We start from the raw sequence: 27,428 nt of genomic DNA, 5'->3' as shown, positions 1-27,428 counted from the left end.
CATATATACAATATTTTAGGTAACCAGGTGAAATATTGTAACAATATGAGATAACCAAGGGACAACAAAAGAGAGGAGAGATAACATTAAGTACATTAAGGACAACAATCACTCATTATATGGCTTTTGTTTCTATATTCTGATAGTCTTTGCATTTAGTGTCATACTATATGGCCTTAAGTGTTTAGGTTTTGTTGTATTGTAAATTTCTGCTAGGAGAGCCCAAGGTTTCTACTGATTATGATAAATGAGGGAAACCATTGAGCCTATGTTCCTTTGAGTCTGGCTTACTTCACTTAGTATGATTTTTTTCTAAGTCTTCCTATTTCCTTACAAATGGGGCAACATAGAATTCCATTGTGTATATATACCACACCTTGTTGATCCACTCATCAACTGAGGGACATCTGGGTTAGTTCTATATCTTTGCTATGAAATAGTGCTGCAATGAGCATCAATGTGCTAGTGGATTTAGTCTGTTCTTGTTTCTGGATGATTGGGTAAATGCCAAGTAATGGAATTGCTGGGTCATATGTTTAGTCTTTTGAGGAACTGCCATACTGCTTTCCGTAGTGGTTGAACGAGTTTGCACTCCCACCAACAGTGTAGTAGAGATTCTTCCTAGTCATCTCCCTGCCAGCATCTATTGTTATTAGATTTCTTGAACCTGGCCATTCTAACTGGAGTGAGGTGGAATCTTAGAGTTGTTTTGATTTGCATTTCTTTTATGGCCAGAGATGTCGAGCATTTCTTCAGGTGTCTATAAGCCATTCTTATTTCTTCTTCCAAGAAGACTCTCTTTAAGTCTTTGAAGGTCCTCAATTTTAAGCTTGGTACTGCCAAAAAAGAAAGAAAATATGATATTCTCAAAGCATATTGTACACATGTATGAAATACCTTAAAACATACAAGTGACGTACATCAATTAAAACAGTAGAGCAGATGATTAACTATATAAAAACATAAACTCGCATTTGGTTTTCACTTGGAAACATCAATTAAGAAGAATTTTTCCAAGCTGGATGCCAGTGCCTCATGCCTGCCATAGCTACTGAGGAGGCTGAGATCTGAGGATTGTTGTTCGAAGCCAGCCTGGGCATGAATGTCTGTGAGACTCCTATAATCAACCACTAGAAAACTGAAAGTGGTGCTGTGGCTCAAGTGGTAGAGTGCTAGCCTTGAACTGAAGAGCTCAAGAACAGCGGCTAGGCCCAGAGTTCAAGTCCCATGATCAACAACAACAACAAAAAAGAATATTTCCAACTAGAAATGGCTCAGTGGCTCAAAATGGCAGAGCTAAAAGCTCAGGAACAGTGCCCCTGAGTTCAAGCTCCATGGCTACCACCACCACAACCAACAACAACAACAACAAAACAAATAATTAAAGAGGTGACAGATACAGTGAAAATCACTTAGTTAATGTTCTGGTCTACAGGTGATGAACCAATGAACTGGCATCAGAGCAGATAAATATCAACACAGAAAATATGGTTAAAAATGCAACTGTCTATGAAGTTTAATAATTCTATAACTATAGACATAAAATGCTTAAGGAGAGCCCAAAGAAATCAAAAGCATGATTGCAAGTATAGTCATTTCAATAAAGTGAAAAAGAACATGCATTTAAAAAGACTGAATTTGGGCCAGGAGTTTAGCCTAGCGGCAGAGTGCTTGCCAAGCATGCACAAAGACCCAGGTTTGATTCCTTGGTACCACATAGATAGAAAAAGCCAGAATTGGTGCTATGGCTCAAGCGGTAGAAGCTCCAGCATTGAGCAAGCCCAAGGACAGGCCCTGAATTTAAGCCCCAGTACTGATAAAAAAAAGTGAATTTGAAGATAATACAAATAAACAGTTGAATACAGTAAAGAAAACAAAGCAGTATGTCCCGGAGGAATTCAATAAAAATAAACATTTTTTAAAGAATTAAGCTAAAATTTTGGAAATAAAACTATATAATTAAGAGAATAAAAAACAATCAATTAAGTTGAAAATAGAATAGAAACAAAATAGAAAACAATGTATCAAATTGAAAATAGAATATCAAGGGTCAATGACAAAATAAGTATATTAGAATATTCAGATAAAGAACTAGGTGAAAAGTAAACAAGTATGAAAGGAATATTCAAGTCCACCTGGGAAGAATCATTATAGAAAAGAGAACTGATTCAAGATCTAATCATATTTATGTTCAAAATTCACACATAAATAATACAGAGTAACCTTATTTAAAAAAAAACATCCTTGATGAATGTCTTAACCCAAATGGAATCTCCAGATGTGAAGGGAGGGATTGGATTTGAGCTAGGCAGCAGCTGGGTTTCTAGGACACTTTATACACCTCTTGCTAAGTTACCTGGAAGTTCTGTTGAGATTTAATGAAGAATTACAGACTTAAGGCAGGGGCCTTGTTTTAGTGGAAGCTCCACTATTTTTCTGGTTTCTTTCTCTGAGTATATCCACTTGAATGGCAGGCTGGAGCCAGCATGACAGCATGATAGATTTTGTGCTGTGTCCAGTTTGGGACTATTAATCTTGACCATGGATTTTGATATTTAAAGTGCTAGTGGCTCACACAGTAATCCTAGCTATTAAAGAAGCTGAAATCTGAGGATCATGGTTCAAAGTCAGCCTCAGCAAAAATAAAAAGAATGATTCAAGATACATAATTTTCTGTTTGAAAGTGGAAAAATTCAGAGCACAATAAATTAAGTAAAGCACGTGGTTGAAAGCCCTACTATTAGGATGGACAAAGTCAAAACGAGAAAATCAGGAACGGAAGACAAGGAGTGTCAACATCTCAAGCAGTGAAGGGTGCTTCAGTGGTCAGAAGCCCACAAACAGAGCGCACAATAGAGTGCATGGGATCCTTAATAGGTGGCTATTAGATCCAAACAGTACAAGAGAGAGGACTCAATATTTGCATACCCAATGCTATGGAAATGGTCTTTGAAATATAAAAATAACTACATAGACATAAAAACCTATGACTCTATAGACATGTTTTATTTCATACATTAATATGTATCTACGATATACAAACCCTTAGCCTAATTTTGATTATGTTCTAAAAACTAAGTGCCAGTGATTATATATAGAGATTTCCTTCTTGAATATTTATTTGTTAAACATATCATTTGAAATATGATATAAAAATCAATGTTAATAAATTCTTTAATAAAAAAAAAAACAATGGGATCAGCTTCTCTAGGATTAAGGGGAAGTATAAACTCCTTAGTTGCTCACCTCCACCTCACTAAATCCCATGACAGATAGATAGATAATCCCAGGATGATCTTGAACAAGTGTCCATTTTTATTTGCTTCAGGAAGACAAAGCGTATCACAATGCCCCTTTGAATATGTGAGGGTCCAGGAGTTTGACCAACTGGTACAGTGCTTGCCTAGCATACACAAACACACGGGTTCAATTCCTCAGTACCACATACATAGAAAAAAGCTGGAAGTGGCGCTGAGGCTCAAGTGGTAAAGCTCCAGACTTGAGAAAGTCTAAGGACAGTGCTCAGGCCCTGAGCTCAACCCCAGGACTGGCCAAAAAAAAAAAAAGGAAAAGAAAAAGAAGATGTAAGTAACATTCTAGTCTGCCTACATATGTGTGACCCTGGAAATTCTTTTCTGTTTGCATCTTCATGATGAAGGAAATGCTACTTAATGTAATGAACTCACATAGGTATTAGGTTCATTCATAATGTGTGAGTCAATGTAGATTTTCAAGTTAGTTACTAATACATTAGAAATTCCAATTATTGAGAATACATTATTGAGAACATAGCTCAAAGTCTTTTATTAAGCAAAGAAACAATTTTTGTTGTTGTTGTTATCAGTCTTGGGGCTTGAACTCTGGGACTGTGCTTTGTCACTGAGCTTCTTTTGCTCAAAGCTAGTGCTCTATCATTTGAGCCATGGCAACTCATTGCGTATAATTGTCTCATGAGCTGGGTGCTGGTAGCTCACACCTGTAATCCTAGTTACTAAGTAGGGTGAGATCTGAAGATGGCAGCTCAAAGCCAGCCCATGAAGAAAATTCTGTGAGATACTTTTCTGCAATAAACTACTCACACAAAGCTGAAGTGGTGTGGTGGCTCAAGTGTTAGAGAGCTAGTCTTCAGTACCAAGTGGTTAAGGGACAGTACCCAGGCCATGAGTTCCAGCCTCCAACCAGCAAAACAAAACAAAAAACATTTGTGTCAAGAACATCTCTAACTGGGCTTGCTTCCAACTGTGATCCTCAGATCCCTATAGCTAGGATTACAGGTGTAAGCCACGGGTACCTGGCACAAAGAAACATTTATAAATTCACAATTCCTTAATCATTCAGTGTATCCTCAGAGTTAACCTTAATCACCTAAATCCAGAATTTGAAGTAATTTTCTGGTGTGAGAGAATTACCTTTAGTATTTCTCAGTTGGAACTGTCCATTAGAAACATTGCTGCCTGCTTAAATTGACAATTATTGGTTGACCAGTAGCCTAATTAAACTGCAATCTTTTTTGTGTATTCTGGAAAGAGGGACAAGAGTAAACAATATTCTCATTTCCTCTCTATCACTGGGACAAAGTGCATTCAGAAGTAATATTGGAGTGCATTAACTTGGGACACACTGAGTTTTCAGGGAGTATTAGAACAGCTTTCCATTACAATAAGAGAAGGCCTTCGTAGATACAGTCCTAGTCCTTAGTGCTCAGTCTTTCCTGCTTGCTTCTTCTTTCACTCTGAAGACAGCTCCGGGAGAGGAAGGCTCCTTCCTGGCTCCATTCCTCTGCCAATTATTGGAAATTTCCTGCAGATTGCATCAGCAAATCTTTAAGTATTCTTCTTTCTCCTTTGCTGGTTTGCAACAGGAGATAAAATGAACCAGGCTAGGGCTGGGAGTTTGGCCTAATGGTTAAAGTGCTTGCCTAGCATGCACAAAGACCCGGGTTCAATTCCTTGGTATCACATACATACAAAAAAGCCAGAAGTGGTGCTGAGGCTCAAGTGGTAGAGCTCTAACCTTGAGAAAGTCCAAGGACAGTGCTCAGGCCCTGAGCCCAAACCCAGGACTGGCAAAAAAAAAATGAACCAGGCTTTCAAATAAAAATCTAATATGGGAGCAAAAGTTATTGCAATATATGATCATAAAGCAAAATACTCATGTACATGTCAATATTCATTTGACTTTTCCAGATTTTTCTGCTATTTTTCTTGGAGTTCATACATATATATATATGTATGTACAGATATACATACATATATATGAATGATATGAAGAAAGAGAGAGAGACAGAGTTCTGCATTCTGTGTTCCTCCAAGCTTCCTCCTGGCCCCACCCCTTTCCCAATCATTGGAAATGTCCTGCAGGTTGATTATGAAAGACATCACTAAATCTTTAAGCAAAGTAAGTACTCTTCACGTTTTGCCAATGGTCTCTGACAAGAGAGAAATTAAACCACATTTTAAATCTACTGCTAACGGAACAGTAGTATGATTGATTCTTACAAAGAAATTCTTGTATAAAGCTTTTTTCCCCTAGAGCTATGTTGGTCAGGCAGCCGGTCCTACTCATTTCATTCTACAAAATGTGCTTGTCAGGATCAGGGGTCACTCAAATTCTACAGGTCATGAATGCAGATTTTCTGAGCTCAATATTATTAACTAAACTCAGGTTTATTTGAATGTCACTGATTAATAACAAAACCAAGCATTTAGCCAGACATGGTGGCTCAGGCCTGTAATCCTACCAACTGAGGAGGCTGAGATCTGAGGATCGAGGTTCAATGCCAGCCAAGGCATAAAAGGCCTTGTGACTCTTATCTCCAATTAACCTCTAGGAAATGGGAAGTGGGACTTGGCTCAAGGAAACATCAGTAGCCTTGAGCTGAAGAGCACAGGAACAACACCCAGGCTGAGTTCAAGCCCCATGACCCACAAAAAAGAAGTATTTAGCCATCGTACACTGAATGTATTCCTCATGGCAAAGGGTACGAGATATAGGAAATGTATGCTTTACCTTCAGCTCTACCAACTGGGATTTATGTCTTTCACCAATGTCCTCACTATCTAAGATGCAGTTTGTTAAGATGCAGTTTCTAAGCCCTAAAAAGGAAGCAATTTTACCATAGCCAAAGAAAAATGAGACAATGAACAATGGTTATGATAGCCACATAGTATGTTAGAATCCCTATATACCAGACTGATAAAAGGGTAGGTAACTGGATGTTTTTGCCATTCCTGTCCTTGAACTCAGGGCCCGAGTAGAGTCCTCGGGCTTTCTCAGGGCTAGAGCTCCAGCACTTGAGCAACAACACCCTTCTGGCACTTTTCTATGTATATGATACCAAGGAATCAAACCCAGGTCTTCGTGCATGCTGGGCAAGCACTTTACCATTAGGCCAAACTCCCAGCCTGGTTAATGGATTTTTAACAAACCTTAATTTTCCAAACCAAGCAAGATAAGAGGCCCAGTACATTAGCTCAGTCTTGTAATCCCATCATATGAGCCAATTGCCACTAAGGAGGCAAAGATTCCAAGGACTGAAGTTGAGGCCAACTTGAGAAAATGCCAAAGCCCTGCCTCAACTATCAAGCCAGGCATGGTGGGAGAGATAGGTAGGAAGGTTATAGTCCAGGAGCTTTAGTAAAACTAAATGTAGGCTCTATTTTTAACAGAATAACTAAAACAAAGACCAAGGTATGCCTCAAGGGTTTCAGGGCTGTACACTAATACGTGCAAGGCTTTGAGTTCAAATAACAATTACCACCAAAGTTAAAATTGGCAATCACCTGCTGTAGTCAACTTAGAACAAAAATGATATCCTCACCAATATAACTTTACTTAAGCCTCCCTTTCCAAACAACATGTTATTTCAGTAGTATTTGAAACTTTCAAATTTACATTCTGTGGTTGAATTGTACTTGAATTTAAACATCACTGTGACTGTTGAGACTTGATTATGTGTATATATCTAATTAACTATTACTCTGTACACTACCCCTTCTTTACTGTGTATTTTAACTGGCATGAATGAGTTACACAAAAAGATTTCATATTGACATGTCCATTTATACAAACATCCCATCTTGTTTTATTTTTATTTCCTTAAAATGAGAGATTCCAATCAGCATCACAGCTCTTCTGATTTTGATTGAAAATTAGAGATGCCATCATTCCTCACCTCTTGCCACTGAATTACATGACAAAGCTTTCCCCTCAGTGATACACTCTACAGTGACATGAAGAGAATTCCAGGACTGTTCCTCAGAAAGCACTGGTGTGGTGCACTGGCCATGAGAAAATCCCAGAAGAACCCTAGCTCTTCACCTGGGAGCCCCTCCTGTACTCCCAAGATCTTCCTTACCTCATTAGAAAAAAAATGATCATGACCTTAGCTTTCCATTTTTCTGTTATATAATGGTCAAGGACCTGCAATCTTTGGTCAGTACTCAATGTAGATTTGGCTTTACAAAATGCATGACTAATGCTAAATGGTGTACATTTAGTTACAAATAAACATTGATGAGTCTATGAGCTTGTAGAAGACTCTCAGGTTTGACAACACCTCTCAAAGCACTGTATAGAACAAAAACCAAGTTTAGATATGCACCTCATAAAACTACAAAATATCCTCATATCCATCACTTGACAACTTGTCACTAATCTAAGAATCAAGAAATGTAACTATCTGATTTAGGTAACTATAACCCCTTTGTACAACGCCTTTAAAATAACAGTAAAATTTTTTATGTTCAGTCCCTGGACTTGAACTTTTGACCTGGGCACTTTACTTCAGTTTTTTTGGCGTAAGGCTAGCACTCTTTCACACTGAGCTAAAGTGCTACTTCTGTGTTCTGGTGATTAATCAGAGATGAGTTTTACAGACTTTCATGCCAGGGCTGGCATTGAACCACAATCCTCAGTTCTCGACCTGCTGATGTAAGTAGGATTAAAAGCATGAGCCTCTGGTGCCTGGATGCAATAATTTGTTTTTAAAATGGAAACCATTTTTGAGTAATGTTTTTACATATCGGATCCCTTCTTTAGGAAGGGTATCAATGTTTAAGAAGTAATATATGCACTACCAGAGGAATGTAGCTGTAAGACATCTATACCTCACCCTGACAATTATTTTTTAAAAAATCACTTCCCAATCATAGCTTTACTTTCAAATATGTTGCTTTGCAATTTTTGGTGGATCATGGGGCTTGAACTCGACATGGACGTTATCCTCAAGCTCTTCAGGTCAAGGATACCACCCAACCCTTGAGCCAAGCCCCAACAACTGTTTTCTAGAGGTTAATTTGAGATAAGATTCTCAGGTCCTTTTATGCCCCAGCTGGCTTTGAGCCTTGATGCTCATCTCAGCCAAGTGAGTAGCTAGGATGACAGGCATAAGCCACCTGTGCCTGGCTAGCTTTGCATTTTAAATTAGCAATATGTGATCACCAACAAATAAACTGCAATCTCCCATCCTCTGAAAATAGACACATGTGTACAGGTCAAACTACCTTTATCTCTATCTACAGAGCAAAGTCTAATCAAAACAGATAATTGATTAATAACTAAAGTATTAAGGAGGTGTGCACTGCAGTTTCAAGGCCCATTATAAAAGGTCTGCACTGCAAGCTCACAGGACTCTCAGCAAGAAGAGAAGACCTCCATGGATCCAGTAGCTGTCCTAGTGCTGGGTCTCTCCTGTCTGCTTCTCTTTTCCATATGGAGACAGAACTCTGGGAGAAGGAAGCTCCCTCCTGGCCCCACCCCTTTCCCAATCATTGGAAATATACTGCAGGTTGATACTAAAAACATCACTAAATCTTTAAGCAACGTAAGTACACTTCATGCTCCCCCAGTGGAAGCAAGCTCCCCCAAATTGAATCATTTTTTTAAATCTACTGCTAAAGGAACAGTAGTATGATTGATTCTTATAAAGAAAAATTCTTGTGTAAAGTGTTATATGCTGTGACTATTCCAGTTTGTATTTTAATCATGGAATGAAGTAATGTATTATAAGAGTGAGTTATTGTCCTTTTGTAGTCTCAGTCACAAAAGTACAAATGCTATGGATTGTTCTCCCCATCTCAGTTCAACAGACAGGTTTTTAAGGTTTTGTTATCTTTTTCTGACTATCCTTACAAAGGAAAGTGTTATGATTAATACCTCAATTCAAAAACACTTACAGCATATTAAACATGGATTATGATTCTGAATCTTCCTGAACATGAACTTCTCTGAGATGTTATGAGGATTGTGAAGATAACATGAAAACATAAGACCCTTTAGGGGAATTCTGATGGTGTCAAAATCCACTTGGAGTTTTGCATAGGAAGTTTTATCAGTGGCCAAGAATGCTGCTGGGTAGGAAATGGTTTAGGAAGATGTTTCATCTGGGGACGCCTCTGTAGGCCCACCGTCTGTTTCTAATGTGAATAGATCCCAACTGCACTTGGCTATAGAATCACCCATACTGATTTTAAAATGCTTCTTTCTCTTGTTTGTCCAGAAAGTAAGATTCTCTATAGTAAGAGCTTCACAGGTGATACAAAGCCCATCATCTGGCTATTCATTTGGTATGCAAAGGACTGTGCAAACATTTCTCAAGCATGGAATGTTCAATGAGCAGAGGTTGAACTATGGGGCTCCATGGGTCTCTCTCTCGAAATGAATTTGGAATCCATCTTTCTTTGTGAAATATGACCACTCCGCTGTGTGTTTGTTTTGATGTGAGGATGGATTGTAATGGTGTGTCAACAGCCTGGTCCATGGCATGGCACACTTTAGCCATCTCAAACAGCCTTTATAAGAGATGAATTTGGGGAATATTTCATGTAGTGTTGGTGAAAATAAAGAAGCATAAAAATATAACCATGGTACACATTTGATCAGACTCACTTTGAAGAGCAAATGGTGACTAGTATTGGCCAGTAATTTTCTTCCCTTCTCACTTACAGCTGTCAAAAGTCTACGGCCCCGTGTTCACTCTGTATTTGGGAATGAAGCCCACTGTGGTGTTGTATGGATATGAAGCAGTGAAGGAAGCTCTGATTGACCATGGGGAGGAGTTCTCTGGCAGAGGCAAAATCCCATTGATTGATAAATGTTTTAAAGGCTTTGGTAAGTGTACATATGCCTGTGCATATATATCTGTGTGTTGGGAAGAGGAGGTGGTGACACAGAGGATGGGAAAACAGTCCTGATGGATTCTTTAGGCAGAGTTTTGCCATCCCTGTGGCTGCTGTCTGCCAGCTTCCTCTTGCTGGTGTTCTCCATCCATGTTTCTGCCTCCCCTCGTTTAGGAATTGGTTTCAGCAATGGGAACAGATGGCAAGAGATGAGGCGCTTCTCTCTCATGACCTTGCGGAACTTTGGGATGGGGAAGAGGAGCATTGAAGAGCGTGTGCAAGAGGAAGCCTGCTGCCTGGTGGAGGAGTTGAGGAAAACCAAGGGTGGGAGTTGCTTTACATCGCTATTACAATAGATGCAGGGTTACAAAGGGCACTGTTAATTTCCATGTGTGTCAGATAAGGATTCTTTTGCTTTTACATCTGAAATCACAAACACAAATTTTCATATTTTTTGGGCCAGTCCTGGGGCTTAAACACAGGGTACGAGCACTGTCCTTGGGCTTTCTCAAGCCTAGAGCTCTACCACTTGATCCACATCACCACTTCTGGTTTTTTATTGTGTACATGGTACTGAGGAATCAAACCCAAGCCTTCACACATGCTAGGTGAGCATTCTACCACTAGGCCAACTTCCAGCTCCAAATTTTTATTTTATTTTATGCTGATATTGGAGCCTTGAACTCTGAACTTTGAACTTGCTCTGCTCATGGCTGGTGTTCTACCATTTGAGCTGCATCTCCAGCTTTTGTTCTGTTGAGTTACTATAGGTGTCATAGATTTGCACAGCTTGGCTGCTCAGCTGGCTCCTCACATTTCAGTCTCCTGAGTAGCTAGAATTATAGTCACAAGCCGTATCAATGTTTTCAGTTTCTTTACTGAAGACACAAAGAGCAATGTTTACCTCTTAGCACAAGAGTGCTTGCTAAATGAACAGGGTGGTAACAAAATTACCATCACTCAGAGACTACACACAGAAACCACTACATGGTTGCTCATTTTCATTGACATTTCGAGGTTTCCTTGTTATCCATGCATGTAATATTGGATAGTCATGGTGTACTTTAAGATATAATTTTATTTCTCTGCAGAGTCTTAATATAATTTGCATCAACAACTATTTCTCTGCAAACAGAGCACAATTGCTACAGTTCAACATTAGTTATTTCTTCATATCCTATACTTCAGAGTTTTTATTTACAAATTTTAAGTAACTATGCTTGCTGTCATGAATACTTAAAACACACAAATTGATTAAATTATTCCATTAGTTCCATTTCAACTATTACAATTAATTCTCTTTTTTTGCCAGTCCTGGGCTTGAGCTCAGGGCCTGAGCACTGTCCTTGGACATTCTCAAAGCTACAGCTCTACCACTTGAGCCTCAGCCCCATTCCGGCTTTTTTGTATGTATGTGATACCGAGGAATCGAACCCAGGTCCTTGTGCATGCTAGGCAAGCACTCTACCACTAGGCCAAACTCCCAGCCCCTACAATTAATTCTTTATCCAGTCTTCTCTTAGTATATTCTGGTTCAATTTTCACTTGTGCCTATCACTTTCTCTATGCTTATTAGATTTTATGTGGAAAAATAGTATAGTAATAACTCCCAGATTCAAGTCCACTCACCTATCACCTGCTGGTCACAACAGATATGACTCTCCCATTGCTTTCTAAATAGATGTGGTTTTTTAAATTCATTCTTCCAAATAAAATAAGACTGAAAATCACTTAACTGTGTAAATAACACACACACATGCAATCACAGAAAATCTCCACAACTATCCCATTCATAATTAAGTTTCTCTGAGTACTCAGACTCATGTCAATCTTTAAGGAGCCTACACACATGCAGTCCAATAATTTACTAATCTATGATCTAGATGGCCAACATGAATTCACAATGCTTTTAAGTCATGAATATTTAGGGTCTATTTTTTAAACTCAGTATCACCATACATATATTGACAATTTGCACATAGCAATTTCACTATCCACAGGCTACTAAATATTCTTTGCTTTATCAGTCAAAGGATAGATAGCACCTCAAAGACAGACAAATTTAAAATAAATGTAACATATTATTTGTCCCAGAATTCCAAATGTTCACATTTGTTTATAACTTAAATTTAGTCTTTGATTAGACTTACTGACTACTATTTCCTAAGGAGGGGAAATACACCTTCAAATATTGAAATGACAAAAAAGATGTCTCCTATTTAATAATTTTATGTTTCTGATTGACTTTCTGTAGGTTTCCATATAATAAAAGGTTTAAATTTAGTTAATATTTTCCTCATACCACATGAATCTATTCTGCTCTTTACTTTGATTCCTTGTAGTATTTCAATGCCAGTACAATCTCTCTCTTTAGTTTCTCAGTATTGGTGATTCAAAAAAGCTACAGGGACCTCATATTCTCTCCCTTTCTTTCTCAGTATTCTGCAGTCTGCAGGCTTTGCAAACAGATTACTATCCTGAATGATTGACTATTGGAAATATAAAAGTCTTCCTCCAAAATAGGACATAGCTGGAATTGAATGACTATAGGTAAAGTAAATTTGTATGAAATGCCAATGTTATACAGATTAGACTCTACTGGCCAAGTCAGGATTCAGATAAAGTGATAAGCCAGCTTAATTCATATTGAATATTTGACTGTTAGAGGAATTTATTAGTAAAATCATAATAAAACTGGTAAAGATGGCAAAGGCTAAGTATTTCAAACATATGTTTCCTTTGTTTCTAACTCTTCAGGCTCACCCTGTGACCCCACTTTCATCCTGGGCTGTGCTCCTTCCAATGTGATCTGCTCCCTTGTTTTCCAGAATCGTTTTGACTATAAAGACCAGACATTCCTTAAGTTGATGGAGAAATTTAATGACAATGTCAAGATTTTGAGCTCACAATGGATACAGGTGAAACCCAGATCTTTTCTTCCTAAGAAAAGACTTTTTTGTTTTGATTACTCAAATCAAGAGCAAGCAGGACAGACCTATGAAAAGAATCATGAAGTGCTCTTCAGGAAGTTCCTGACTAAAGGAATGTGTTCTAGTGATTTTCCTCTTCTAGTTTTGTAGTAGCTCCAGAGTTTCTGATTTTATATTAAGGCCCTTTATTAACTCTGAGTTGTTATTACTACAGGGCAAGAGATAGAGATCTAGTTCATTTTCTGCAGTTCCAAAATGGAATGAGGAAGGTTGTTGGAATTGGTTTGGGAAACAGGAAAGGGAAGGATAAAGAGACTCAGCAGAGGCGCCAAGTCTCATCTAGATATACTGCATGGCTGGGCCCTCTTGCCTCATGTCTACAATGTTAGTTATACTCAGTAGACTGTGACCTAGAAGACCAAGGATTGAAGTCAGCCAGAGCAGGGAAGTCTGCAAGACTCCATTTCTCAAATAACAAGCAAAGTATAACTGGGCAAGAAATATGGCCCAAGCTGGGCACTGGGGGCACCCACCTGAAATCCTAGCTTCAGGAGGCTGAGATCTGAGGATTCCAGTTCAAAGCCAACTCTGGAACTAGAGCCCATGAGACTCTCATCTCCAATTAACCAAAAAACTGGAAGTGGCACTGTGGCTCAAGGGGTAGAGCAATAGCCTTAAGCTGCTGAGCAGAGGATCATGCCCAGGCCTAGAAGTCAAGCCCCACTAATGACATAGATAGATAGATAGATAGATAGATAGATAGATAGATAGATAGGAACAAAAAGAAAAATGGAGCTGAAGAAATAGAGCACTAGCGATAGGCAAAATAGTGAAGCAAAAACCTGAGGCCCTAAACTCAACCAAATCCCATTACTGGAACTGAAAAGAAACATGCATTTCATTCAGAAATGGACATGTCAAAATGAAAACGTTTGAGAAGTAACTAATCCCAATAAAAATGGAAAAAATATAATGTAAATATCTGAGAAGGATGTCTAAGCCTATATTTTACTGTCACTTAAAAACAATCTTTAACCTTACCTACAATCCTGCCATACCACTTCTGGGCATCTACCCTGAACATCATAATCCAAGATATGCTAAGGACACCTGCTCAGTTATGATTATCTCTGCACTATTCACAATAGCCAGGGGATGAAAAAAAGCCAGATGCCCTACTTCAGATGAATGGATACAGAAAATCTGGTATATACATTCAATGGAATTCTACATAGCCAACAGACAAGATAAAATAATGGCATTCGCAGGGAGGTGGATGAATCTAGAGTCAATCATGTTGAGTGAGACAAGTCAAGACCAAAGGAACAAAAGGCACATGGTATCCTTAATATGTGACATTTAGAGCCAAACAGTACAAGAGCAAGGACTCAATATTTGCATATACAATGCTATAGACATGGTACTGGAAATATAAACACAATTACATAGACAAAACACTTATGACTCTATAGACATAATGTTTTATTACATACATTAATATGTATCTATGATATACAATCCCTTAGCCTAATTTTGATTATGTTCTAAAGACTAAGTGCCGGTGATTGTATATAGAGATTCCCTTCTTGAATACTTGTTTGTCAAACACGTTTGAAATATGATGTAAAAATCAATGTTAATAAATTCTTTAATAAAAAATCTGCAAATGTAGGATTGACTCAAGCTAATGAAATCAAATAATTAATTTGATATTTCCCATTAAATCCCAAAGGGATTTTCCTATAAATTGCTTTGTTTAATTCCAAAATGATGCCTTGTGGATCAGTGGATATCCAGATCTTTAGTGAAAGCTTACATTTCCCACGGGCTTGTTTTCCAATCAGACATCTCCTATTCATGCTACTACTAGGCAGAAGTATTTTCCCTCACAGAGGAAGCATATTTGAGACAGTAGAAACTACTAAGAATCACCAAGTAGAATCAGAGTCTTCACTGTGACCTAGAGGACCAGATAGTCTGAGTAGAAGTGACAAAATTGAACTATAAAACATCCTCACAATGTTCTCCCTTGTACTGATTTATCACGCCCTAAACTCTATAATAATGACTATATGATTATGGAGAAGTCATTTAGATGCTCTGATTTGAGGCTGAGTTTAAGGAATCCTTGAACCACTCTCACTTTGTATGTTCCATAGAAATTTCCTTGCAAGGTGGGCACCAGTGGTTTATGTACTTATAGCTACTCAGGAGGATGAGATCTGAAGATCATGGTTCAAAGCCAGCACAGGCAGGACAGTTTGTGAGACTCTTATCTCCTAAATAAGCTACTCAGGAAAAGTCAGAAGTAGTGATGTGGCTCAAGTGGTAGAGTGCTGTCCTTGACCAGGTCATATGTCCCAAGCTAGCCCCCCCCTCCAAAAAAAATTCCCTCAACATCAAAGTATTATAACACTTTATTTACATCCAAGCTTTCCATAATATGCGTAGTATGTATATATAATATACTCATAAATTACTGTTTTTACTTTTAGATCTACAACCTTTTCCCTGATATCATTGATTTGGTACCAGGCAGTCATCAAAGAGTAAAAAAAAATATTGCTTATGTAAAAAATTATATTTTGGAGAGAGTAAAAGACCATGAAAAATTACTGGACGTTAACAATCCAAGAGACTTTATTGATTGTTTCCTGATTAAAATGAAACAGGTAAAATGTTAAAAATCCACACAGTTATTTGAAATCTTGAACATTTTGTGTCACATTGAATAATCGGTATTACTAAAGATGTTTAAACAATCGGACAAGCAGTTTGTGAAAAAATAAGTTCTTAATTATATAAATGAATCTGTACTAAGGATCCTGGGAAACTTAAAATTAATTTTTTTAATAATTACAATATGCCAGGCACCAGTGGCTCATTCCTGTAAGCCTATCTATTCAGGAGGCTAAGATCTGAAGACTCTGGTTTAAAGCCAGCCCAGTGCTAAAGTTTGAGATACTTTGAGGTTTATTGATCAATAAGCTTTAGTTTCTGTTTGAAAGCTGACTCCTCAACATTTCTTGTACAGCAGATATATTCAGGAGAGATTCTCTTCTCTATCGTTTTATCTTAGGGATATTAACTTCTCCTGAATGAAAGATAAATTCATGCCTTAAGCATAAGATAAATTAGTGCCTTAGCTCATGACATGGCATCATTAGAGTTGCATTCAGTTTCATTTTCATTAATTTTTGCAACATTTGTAGAGCCCAGATAATAATAGGATATATGCCCTGCAATTATGAAATCTCCAAATTCATGTTGACAGATGGAAGTTTTCATATTGGTGTTTGAGCACACTATTCTAGAGTACTTTTTTGTTTTGCCAGTCCTAGGCTTTGAACTCAGGGCCTGAGCACCGTCCTTGGCTTTCCCAAGGCTAGAGCTCTACCACTTGACCCACAGCACCACTTGCAGTGGTCTGGTGGTTAACTGGTGATAAGAGTTTCTCAAACTTTAGCACCCGGACTGGCTTTGTACTGGGATCCTCAGATTTCTAACTCCTGAGTAGCTAGAATTACAGGCATGAGCCACTGTTCCCGTTTCCCTACCTTGTTTTGACAAACCCATTCTTAACTTCTTGTTACTCTTATGTTTTGCTTCTGTTAGCAGGTCCACAAGCAGTATTGAACATATGTAAATTTTTGATACAGGAAGTTAAATTGCAACCAGAATCTTGTGCCTGAATTCCAAGCTAGTCACTCAAGGGGCTGTGATGTGAGGATCAAGGTTTGAAGCCAGCTTGAGTGCTAAAGTCCCTAAGACTTTCATCTCCAATTAACTAGCAAAGAGTGGGAAGTGGAACGGTGGTTCAAGTGGTGTAGCACAAAACTTGAGTGAAAAGGCTCAAAGAAAACACCCAAGTCCTGAGATGAAAGCCTGGACTCAATATCAACAACAACAAAAAGTTCAATTGCTCAACCCAATTCTTCTGATGGAGGCCCTATTATAAAAATCAAATGAAGTTCAATTGCCAGTTCTTGCTGCAGACTTATCACACTTATACCCTAATTTTCATACTTAAATAATCCAATTTTTCTGATCCTTTAAAAATCAGAGAAAATTGGGGCCAGAAGTTTGGCCTAGTGGTAAAGTGCTTGCCCAGCATGCACAAAGACCTATGTACCATTCCTCTGTACCACATACATAGAAAAAGCTGGAAGTGGTGCTGTGGCTCAAGTGGTAAGGTTCTAGCCTTGAGAAAGCCGAAGAACAGGGAGGGGGTGGAGGAAGGAAAGGGGACAAAACATGAGAAGAAATACACCTACTATTTGTCAAATGTAACTAACCCCTCTATACTTTACAAAAAAAATAATTAAGAAAAAAAGCCCAAGAACAGTGCCCAATCCCAGAGTTTAAACTGGAGAACTCGCAGAGAGAGAGAGAGAGACAGAGACAGAGACAGAGACAGAGAGAGACAGAGAGAGACAGAGAGAGACAGAGACAGAGAGAGAAACAGAGAGAGAGACAGAGAGAATTATTAATTTAAAAATTAAATTATTAAGCCAGGTGCGGTGGCTCATGCCTGTAATCCTAGTTACTCAGGAGGCTGAGATCTGAGGATCAAGGTTCAAAGCCAGCCCAGGCACAAAAAGACTTGAGACACTTATCTCCAATTAACCTCTAGAAAACAGGAAGTGGGGCTTGACTCCAGGGTATGGCAGTAGCTTTGAGCTGAAGAGCTCAGGGACAATGCCCAGACCCAGGAGTAGGTCAGTAGCCTTGAGCTGAAGAGCTCATGGATAGCATTCAGGCCAAGTTCAAGTCCAATGACCCACAAAAATAAATAAATAAATAAATAAACAAATTATTAGTTGCTTAGCTAAGCGGTGAGTTTCATGTCTTCAAATATAGTCCCAGTACCATACCAGTTAGACTATGAACACCACAATGCCATGAAGCATTAGGCTCAACTAATGCACTACACTCACTAGGTCATTGTCCATTTCTCTTGGTCCTTTACTCTTCAGGTTTAATACCCTATGCGATACTGTAAATTAACTCTCATTACATGTTTGGGTAAATAATGTAATTGTATCAAAACCTAGGAGCAGAAGAATCACAAGGAACCATTGGAGTTTACTACTGAAAATTTGGTCATGTCCAGCTTGGATTTATTTGGTGCTGGGACAGAAACAACAAGCACAACACTGAGATACGCCCTGCTGCTCCTGATGAAGCATCCCCACATCACAGGTGGGTGAATGACGAGAAAATAGAGGAAAGATGTTGCTTGTGATTTTAGGATTTAGAAACTAATGTTAAAAAATAATTTTAAGTGAGAATAAGCCCTGCAAGGACAAAAAGGAGAAAATAAAAAATAGATGAGTCTGCAAAAATTCTGAAACTTAGAGTAGACACAATAGTGATGAAATAACTGAGCCACAGCAAATTAACCAGAAAGCCTACAGAATGGGAAAAGATCTTCACTAATCATACAACGGACAAAGGCCTCATATCTAAAATATATCAACAGCTCAAAAAATTGAATCACTCCAAAACTAATCTCCAAAGTAACAACCATCCCAGTAAAAGATGGGCCAGAGAGTCTTCTATGAAGAAGAAATAAGAATGGCCTATAGACACAAGAAGAAATGCTTGACATCTCTTATTATAAAAGAAATGCAAATTAAAACAACTCTAAGATTCCACTTCACTCCATTTAGAATGGCCAGGATCAAGAAATCTAATAACAACAGATGCTGGAGGGGATGTGGCCAGGAGGGATCACTACTACACTGTTGGTGGGAGTGCAAACTCACACAACCACTATGGAAAGCAGTATGGCAGTTCCTCAAAAGACTAAACATAGAGCTCCCCTATGTCCCACCAATTCCACTACTTGGCATTTACCCACTCTGCCAGAAACAAGGACATACTAAATCCACTAGCACATTGATGTTCATTGCAGCACTATTTACCATAGCAAAGATATGGAACCAACCCGGATGTCCTTCAGTTGATCAACAAGATGTAGTAGTTGTACACAATGGAATTCTAAGCTGCAGTCAGAAAGAATAACATCGCCCTATTTGTAAGGAAATGAAAAGACTTAGAAAAAAATCATATTAAGGGAAGTAAGCCAGATTCAAAGGAACATAGGCTCAATGGTTTCCCTCATTTGTAAAAATCAGTAGGAGAGCCCAAGGTTTCTACTGATTATTACAAACCTAACCTAGATACATAAGGCTATATAGAATGGTGCTACCTGAAATGACCTCCAGGATATAGAAACAAAGGCCATATGATGAGTGTTTGTTGTCCTTAAGGTACTATGTTATCTCTCATCTCTTTTGCTGTCCCTTGGTTATCTCATATTGTAACAGTATTTCTCCTGGTTATGTGATATACTGTATATATGAGTATTTGGTTATTTGAAGTCTGATAGGGAAGGGAGGAAAACAAGATGAGGGGCTAGGGTGGGGGGAGGGAAATGGGAATCAAGAAATGAGAAAGGGTATCAATGTATATGAAGTAATGCATCTTCTATCTGGTGAATATAATGTAACCCTCCTATTACCTACAATAAAAAATATATGAAAAAAAGAAATAACTGAGCCAGACATGCAATGCTTTCACCTAAATGTTTTAACAGAATAAGTTCTGAGGGCAGGAAAACCAAGCAACGTCTGTCTCTAAAATTCCCATGAAGTTTTATGTTTAGAACTAACAAGAAAAAGAGTTTAAGCAAAAAGACTCTCCAATTCTCACCCTACTTCCATTCATCAAGGGACTTACTTTCGTCCATAAGAAAACAAAGGCTCTCTCTCTATAGAAAATTTGCAACTGGGAATCTGCATGCTCAGAAATTATAGGAAAGGACACTGAAGGATAAATATGAGAGGTCTCTGGTCGGGAGTTTGGCCTAGTGGTAGAGTGCTTACCTAACATGAAGGAAGAACCAGGTTCAATTTCTGGGTATCATAGGGAAAAGCCAGACATGGTACTGTGGCTCAAGTGGTGGAGCTCTAGTCTTGAGAAAGCCCAAGGACAGTGCTCAGGACCTGAGAACAAGCCCTGGGACTGGAAAAACAAAACAAAACAAAATAATATAAGATGCCACTTTCCTCCTATCTCACCATTCCTTATTTGTGTCTCAACCAGCTAAAGTAAAGGAAGAGATTGACCAAGTGATTGGCAGGCACCGGAGCCCCTGCATGCAGGACAGGAGCCGCATGCCCTACACGGATGCAGTGCTGCATGAGGTCCAGAGATACATCAGTATCATACCCATGAACCTGCCCCATAGAGTGACACATGACTTGAAGTTCAGAGGCTATGTCATTCCCAAGGTGGGCTTGTTTCTTCTCTGGGAGCCTCCATAGGAGCCTGAGTTTTGTGTGCCCCGTGAGAATCTATTCCTCCAACACCCCACGAGAGAGCTGCAAAGGTCTCACAGCACAGTTGGCTGCCCAGTAGACTGTGTTATGGGACTTTGGACTTACACATCCATGCATGAATAGCCCTGGTATGTGGCACTGTGAATTTTCAGTTTGTTCTGCCCCTTAAATTGTTTCTGTTTGGGGTATTTTTCTTTTTTCCTTTTTCTTTCTTTCTTTTTTTTTTTTTGGCTAATCTCAGTCTTTGTATTTCCAAATGAACATACAAGCCTTTATTCATCAACCCCCTAAAATGTTCTTCTTGTGTGTTTATTATGCCTACAATAAAATTATAGAATACATTTGGGTAAAAAATGTAACCTTGATTTCTTCAATTCGTGAATAAGTCATGCTTCCAATTTATATATGCTTTACTTTATTTCCACATAATATCATGTTTTCAATAGAGTCACTTACAAATATAATCATAGTCTTTTCCTAAATAGTGAATTTTCAACTGTTATTACTTTATCTTCTTGTTGGACTTGGGACTTGAATTGGGGCCTGTGCAATGTCCCTGAGCTCATTTACTCAAAATAGTGCTCTACCACTTTGTGCCACAGCAACACTTCCAGGTATCTGGTAATTAACTGGAGATAAGAGACTCGTGGACTTTCCTGCCTGGAGTCATGGCTTCAAACCATGAGCCACAGATCTCCAGTGCTGGGCTTGATTTTTATTTTTATGGTGCCTTTGTCTTTCTTTGTACCAGATATATAGAAACATAATTGCTTTAATAATTCTGATGACCTCATAATAAGTAAACTCAGGAAATTAACTAGTCATTACTAATGATTTATCTATAGATTTGTTAGAGATTTGAGGGTAAATTACCATAAATCTGGATTAATCTTTTTATATCTGATTTTCCAAATCTTGTGTCCATAGCTTTGTTCTGCTGAATTTTTGCCCTGGCAGCCAGGATGGTATAAAAGAAAATTGGTGGTGGTGGTGACCTTGTTTCATTTAGAATTGGCAGAAGAGATTTCAAGCTTGATATTTCACTACCAAGTTTTATGTCTTACATATTTTGGTAGTTAAAAAAATGTTGCAGTGAAGTTTACCCTGTATTCTTATTTATGTGTGAATTTTGAACTTAAATATGATTATATTTTGAATCAGATATATTCCCTATGATGCTTCTTTTTAAAGTTTCCTTTCTTTCTTTCTTTCTTTCTTTCTTTCTTTCTTTCTTTCTTTCTTTCTTTCTTTTTTTTTACCACTCCTTGGGCTTGTACTCAGAGCCTAAGAATTGTCCTTGGGTTTTCTCAAGGTTACAGCTCTAACACCTGAGCCACAGCACTGCTTCCAGCTTTTCCTGTTTGTGGAAGTGAACCTGGGTCTTCATGCATTCTAGGGAAGCACTCTACTACTAGGCCAATCTCCCAGCCCTTACCTTCTTTTGTTGTTTTGGGTTTTTTGGTAATGTTTTTATTGTAAAGGTGATGTGCATGGCTGGGAATGTAGTTGTATGCTTGCCTATCATGCATCAAGCCCTGTGTTTGATTCCTCAGTACCAGAAGTGGTGCTGTGGCTTGAGGCATAGAATGCTAGCTTTGATCAAAAATGTTCAAGAACAATGTCCAGACCCCAAATTCAAAGTTAAAGCGTCAAGACTGGCAAAAAAATGATGTGCAGAGGCCTTAGTTATTATAAGTCAAGTAGATTAAACTTCTTCTTGGACAATGTCAACTGTTCACCGGCTTTCTCCACTTTTTCCTTCCCATCGCTACCCACAACAGTTGTATACTTTATTTCCTACATAGTGTCCAGTGAGTACCACTGATGTATTTGTTTACCCTTACACTTCCACAGACAATGGAACAAAAACAGGGGGGAAAACCCCTCATGTTTTCATTTCCTTGAGTTCATTCCAAAAAAGATTATTTTGTATGATCATATGCCCATAGACATTGGCCTTTTTTTCCTTTCCTAAAAGCATCTTCCTTGGATCTCATTGTGTGAATGCCTAGGATACTTCTTTTTATATGTGGAAAATTGTAAGCGTGGTGCTGGCTTAGGCAGCACATACGCTAACATAGGAACAATTCAGGAAGCTCAGCACTACCCTTGCATGAGGATTTGTGAAACATTCCATAATTTTATCAGAATAAAACCAGGAAATGGAAGCTTTGAGTGGGACACATGGGGCACAGGAAGGAGGAAGAGTGAGCAAATGCAGTCATGGTATTCTAGATGGGCAGGAGTTCACTTTCCATTGCTTTATATCCTCCTTGTTTTTGAGGTTTCTGTTGTTGAGAAATCTGGTGTTATGATGATTGGCTTCCCACCATAGATGACTGGTTGTTTTTCTTTAGCAGCTTTCAGTGCTCTTTAAATTTTCTGAACATTTAATATTAAACTACAATGTGTCATGGAGTGATTCTTTTCTGTTATAGTCTGTTTGCTATCCTAAAGGCCTCCTGTATCAGGACTATTGAAGATTTAGGAAATATTCTATTATTTTACTGAATTTGATTTCTAGTCCTTTATCATAGGCTTCTTGTTCCACTATAGCTGTATTTCATCAGTTTGATCATTCAAGTTTCCCAGACGGACTTGTCTGTTCTTGTCATAATTCTTTTCACCTAGACTTTTGGACTATTCTAATGTCTCTGAATACTTTAATATATCTGATATTATGCATTCAATTTGATCCACTGTTTTTTACTGTTTTTATTTTATTTACATAACTTTTCATTTGCAAAATTTAAATTTTTTTGATTTCTGTACCTTTATTGAAATCTTCATTGATATATTGCAATGTTTTCCTTCCTTCACTCAGCTGTTATTTGTACTCTCTTCAAATTCACATGCCCTTTTTCCTTTATTGAAATCATTGTCATTGTAATCATGCTTTTGAGCTCCTTGGGGTTTTTTATGTCTATTGCCATATAGTTGTTAAACTTTGGAGACACTTTCGTTTTTTCCATATTTTCTGTGTTGATATTTATATGATCTGAAAGCAATTCATTGGTTGAAAGACTTCATCACCTGTAGACCAGACAATGGAACTAAGTGATTTTCACTGTATCTATCATGTTTTTAACTATTTGTTTCTGGCTGGTCATGGGGCTTGAACTCAGTGTCTGTGACTGTGCTGAGCTCTTTTGCTCTACCATTTTTGAACCACAGAGCCACTTCTGGTTTTCTGGTGATTAACTAGTGATAAAATGCCTCAAAGAACTTTCTGCCAAAGCTGGCTTAGAACTGCAATCTTCAGGTATCAGCTTCCTGAGTAGCTAGGAATGGGTATCCAGATATATAATTATAGAAATAGATAAAAATATAGATATAGATGTAGATATAGTTGTGGATATAGATACAGCTAGATAGAAAGATGAGACTTAGATTCACTTATCTGTGTGTGTTGTTCCCAGGACACAACCATATTGGCACCACTGACTTCTGTGTTGCACGATCACAAGGAATTCCCCAACCCAGAAATATTTGACCCTGGCCACTTTCTGGATGAAAATGAGAACTTGAAAAGAAGTGATTACTTCATGCCTTTCTCATCAGGTAAGAAAGTTTCATTTTAATATCTCAAGCTAACTCTGGGGGTCTGGGGTTCAGCTTACGAGCTGCACTTTCATGGCCCATGCACTTTCCCTGTTCATGATACATCCCTTGACTGTTTGACAAAATTAGTAGGACTTTAGATTGTCTGTGCATTTCTTCCAAAACTGGGCAAGGTATAGCACATATCCTTTGCATTGTTTCTTTCCAATATCATAACAATCTCTTCCTAAACAGTAAACCTTATTTAGACTGCCTTCATTCACAATGAGAAAGGATATCTTCACAAAGGCCCCTCCAAAATCTTTTTGAGTTATTTGTCACCCCAAGGTTCCTCTATAGAATGAAAAGTCTCCCATAACACAGAGAAGAGCACTGAGGACAGCGAGGCAGAACAATCACAGACTACCAGAGAGCAGGGTTTGTGAGGGGGAGTATTAACCAATTCATTGTTTTCTCCTATTTTCATATTAAACAGAAAATAGAGTAAGCAACATTTTACGATATTTGAGATACTTCAAAGGGGACTGAGAGTAGACAGAAGACAGAGCAGAACATTTTTTTAACTCGTATTTACTGGTTTATTTTAATAAATATTACTAAGGATTCTTGATTTTTTAAAAAACAGGGTCTCATGGGGCTGGGAGTTTGGCCTACTGGTAGAGTGCTTGCCTAACATGCACAAAGACCTGGGTTCAATTCCTCGGTACCCCACGTGCATAGCAAAAAGCCGGTAAGTGGTGCTGAGGCTCAAGTGGTAGAGCTCTAGCCTTGAGAAAGCCCAAGGACAGTGCTCAAGCCCTGAGCCCAAGCCCAGGACTGGCAAAAAAATAAATAAATAAAAATAAAAAATAAAAAACAGGGTCTCATTTATGGTGTCCAGGAAGCTGACCTTAAGCTATTGATTACCTAAGGCTGGACTGGAGATGGTGATTCACCTCCTTCAGTCTCACAAGTGTTCAGATTCCAGGCTTGTGTCACCATACTACTCACAGTATTTCTTTTTTTCAGAATTTTTTATTGTAATTAATAGAAGGGTTACATTATATTCACCAGATAGAAGGTACTTTACTTCACAAATATTGATACTCTTTCTTATGTCATGGTCTCCATTTCCCTCTCGCCTCCCCCTGCACAACTTGATTTCCCCCCTACCCTCTCCAATTTCAAATAACTAATTAAGCATATATAAAATATATCAGATAACAAGATGAAATATTGTAACAATATAAGATAACCAAGGGACAATAAAAGAGAAGAGAGATAACATAGTACGTTAAGGACAACAATCACTTATTATATGGCTTTTGTTTCTTTATCCTGGAGGTCCTTACATTTAGTGTCATACTATATGGATTTATGTATCTAGATTTTGTTCTATTGTGAATCACTGCTAGAAGAGCCCAAGGTTTCTACTGATTATGTCAGATGAGGGAAACCATTGAGCCTATGTTCCTTTGAGTCTGGCTTACTTCACTTAATATGATTTTTTCTACGTCTTTCCATTTCCTTACAAATGGGGCGATGTCATTCTTTCTGACAGCAGCATAGTATTCCATTGTATATAAATACCACATCTTGTTGATCCACTCATCAACTGAGGGACATCCGGGTTGGTTCCATATCTTTGCTATGGTAAATAGTGCTGCAATGAATATCGCTGTGCCCCATTTGTAAGGAAATGGAAAGATGTAGAAAAAATCATATTAAATAAAGTAAGCCAGACTCAAAGGAACATAGGCTCAATGTATGGTTTGTCTCTGGATTATTTCAAGACAGGATATTAAAAATGTAGCCCAAACTGGTTACCACATCAAGATTCTTCTGTGTTAGACTTCTGTGGTGGAATTCCAGGTGTTTTGTGTGCTGCCATTCACATTTTACAAATCACAACTTTTCATAATGCATTAGTTCCCATTACATATTGCCTTAGTACCTTTACAGTTTTCCTCCTCCAGGATGCATCCATCTGTCATGCATTCAGTGATGCAGAGAGAACCCAGACATTTTCTTTTGTTGGATACAAATGCAGTGCTTCATATGCTCACATTGCATAAAAGGAGTCATATCCTTCTTTCATTTCAGGCAAGCGAATTTGTGTTGGAGAAGGCCTGGCCCGCATGGAGCTTTTTTTATTCCTGACCTCCATTTTACAAAACTTCAACCTGAAATCTCTGCAGGATCTACAGAACCTCGATACTACACCGGTACTGAATGGGTTCATGTCAGTGCCACCTCCATTCAAAGTCTGCTTCATTCCAGTCTGAAGAAGAGCTCTGCTGTGTGGCTCCAGCTGGGCAGCTATCTGCAGTTCCCTCTTCTGAGCCCCCAGTCACCTCCTTCCCTTGTCAGAAATGCCTTCCTGTCCTCCCTTCTCATGTCTTCTCTCTCCGCCCAGATCCAGAAGACCCATTCTCCATATGGTGGGTTTCCTGTGACACTGCACAATCATACCTACAGTCCCCAGTGCTTTATAACAGCTTTATTCACCACACCAAGTGTTCATACTTATCTAATACTGATTTACTAATATGCTCGTATCACAGAACAATAAAATGATTACAATATGACAACTCAGACTCATTCCTCTCTTCACAATAATAAATATTATTTATCATTCTCAGGGTCATTATTGGGCCCTCCCACTTTGTTCAAAATTCAGGGAAGCAGTGAATCAAACTAGAAACCCACAATAGCATGTTGTCCGCATGGTAGATGGTAGGAAAACTCTCTGGATATGTCACCTGTAATATCTAAAGATGTTGATTTAACAAACCCAAGCAATATCCACAAGCAGCTTCTCTGGGAGGAAAATACTGGGGGGCAGACACATAGACAGGAATAAACATTAAAAGCTAGCACTCATGTCTTTACTTTGGCTTTAGTGGCAACACAAAATAAAATTTCAAATATTCTGCTCAATTGATGTTTCCAACTGAAAGCCAGATATGAATTTGTTTTTATATTGCTAATCATCTGCTCTATTATTTTTGCTCTATTTTTTACTATAGTACATTACTTATACACTTTAAGACATTTCATACATGAGTACAATATACTTTGACCATATCATTTTTTTCCTACATTTTTGGCAGGACTGAAGTTTCAATTCAGGTATTATGCATGTTTTTTTTTTTATAAAATTGGGCTCACTATAAAAGAATAGTGAACAGGTACTGGTCACTCTCACCTGTAATCCTAGCCTCTCAGGAGGCTGAGACCAGAGGGGCATGATTCCAAGTCAGCTCACACAGGAAAGTCTCTGATTTCTGAAATCATCAAATGCCATAGGTGGAGTGGTGTTGTGGTTCAATGGTAAAGCAGTATCCTTGAGCAAAAATGCTGAGGGACAGGCCAGACACAAGGGCTCATACCTATAATCCTAGCTGTTCAGGAGGCTAAGATCTGAGGATCATGGTTCAAAGCTAGCCCGGGTACTGCCAATGTGCTATCACTTGAAACATGCCTGTAGCCAA

The 27,428-nt window shown here is 38.4% G+C and overlaps 1 protein-coding gene and 1 pseudogene across 2 annotated transcripts; both read left to right on the top strand.

Annotated features, from left to right (window-relative positions):
* Positions 1-8,647: 8,647 nt before the first annotated feature.
* LOC150054033 (cytochrome P450 2C5-like) lies at positions 8,648-26,219 on the top strand. 2 transcript variants are annotated; one of them, XM_090346920.1, is made up of 9 exons: positions 8,648-8,824; positions 9,948-10,110; positions 10,293-10,442; positions 12,876-13,036; positions 15,544-15,720; positions 18,103-18,250; positions 20,159-20,346; positions 23,814-23,955; positions 26,038-26,219. In XM_090346920.1, exons 1-9 carry the CDS (start codon positions 8,657-8,659, stop codon positions 26,217-26,219), a joined length of 1,479 nt encoding a protein of 492 aa, XP_090203046.1. In that variant the 5' UTR covers positions 8,648-8,656. The 2 variants fall into 2 exon arrangements, with proteins under 2 accessions (XP_090203046.1, XP_090203047.1); XM_090346921.1 differs by lacking the exon at positions 15,544-15,720 and having other exon boundaries at positions 18,109-18,250.
* On the top strand, positions 22,443-22,537 carry LOC150054034 (U6 spliceosomal RNA; annotated as a pseudogene).
* Positions 26,220-27,428: the final 1,209 nt, after the last annotated feature.

Source organism: Megascapheus bottae, chromosome 15, assembly GCF_031878675.1.
Source record: "Megascapheus bottae isolate mThoBot1 chromosome 15, mThoBot2.hap1, whole genome shotgun sequence".
NCBI classification, from domain to species: domain Eukaryota; kingdom Metazoa; phylum Chordata; class Mammalia; order Rodentia; family Geomyidae; genus Megascapheus; species Megascapheus bottae.
The sequence above is the reverse complement of the archived record's forward strand: the minus strand, read 5'-3'. Positions and strand labels throughout refer to the sequence as shown.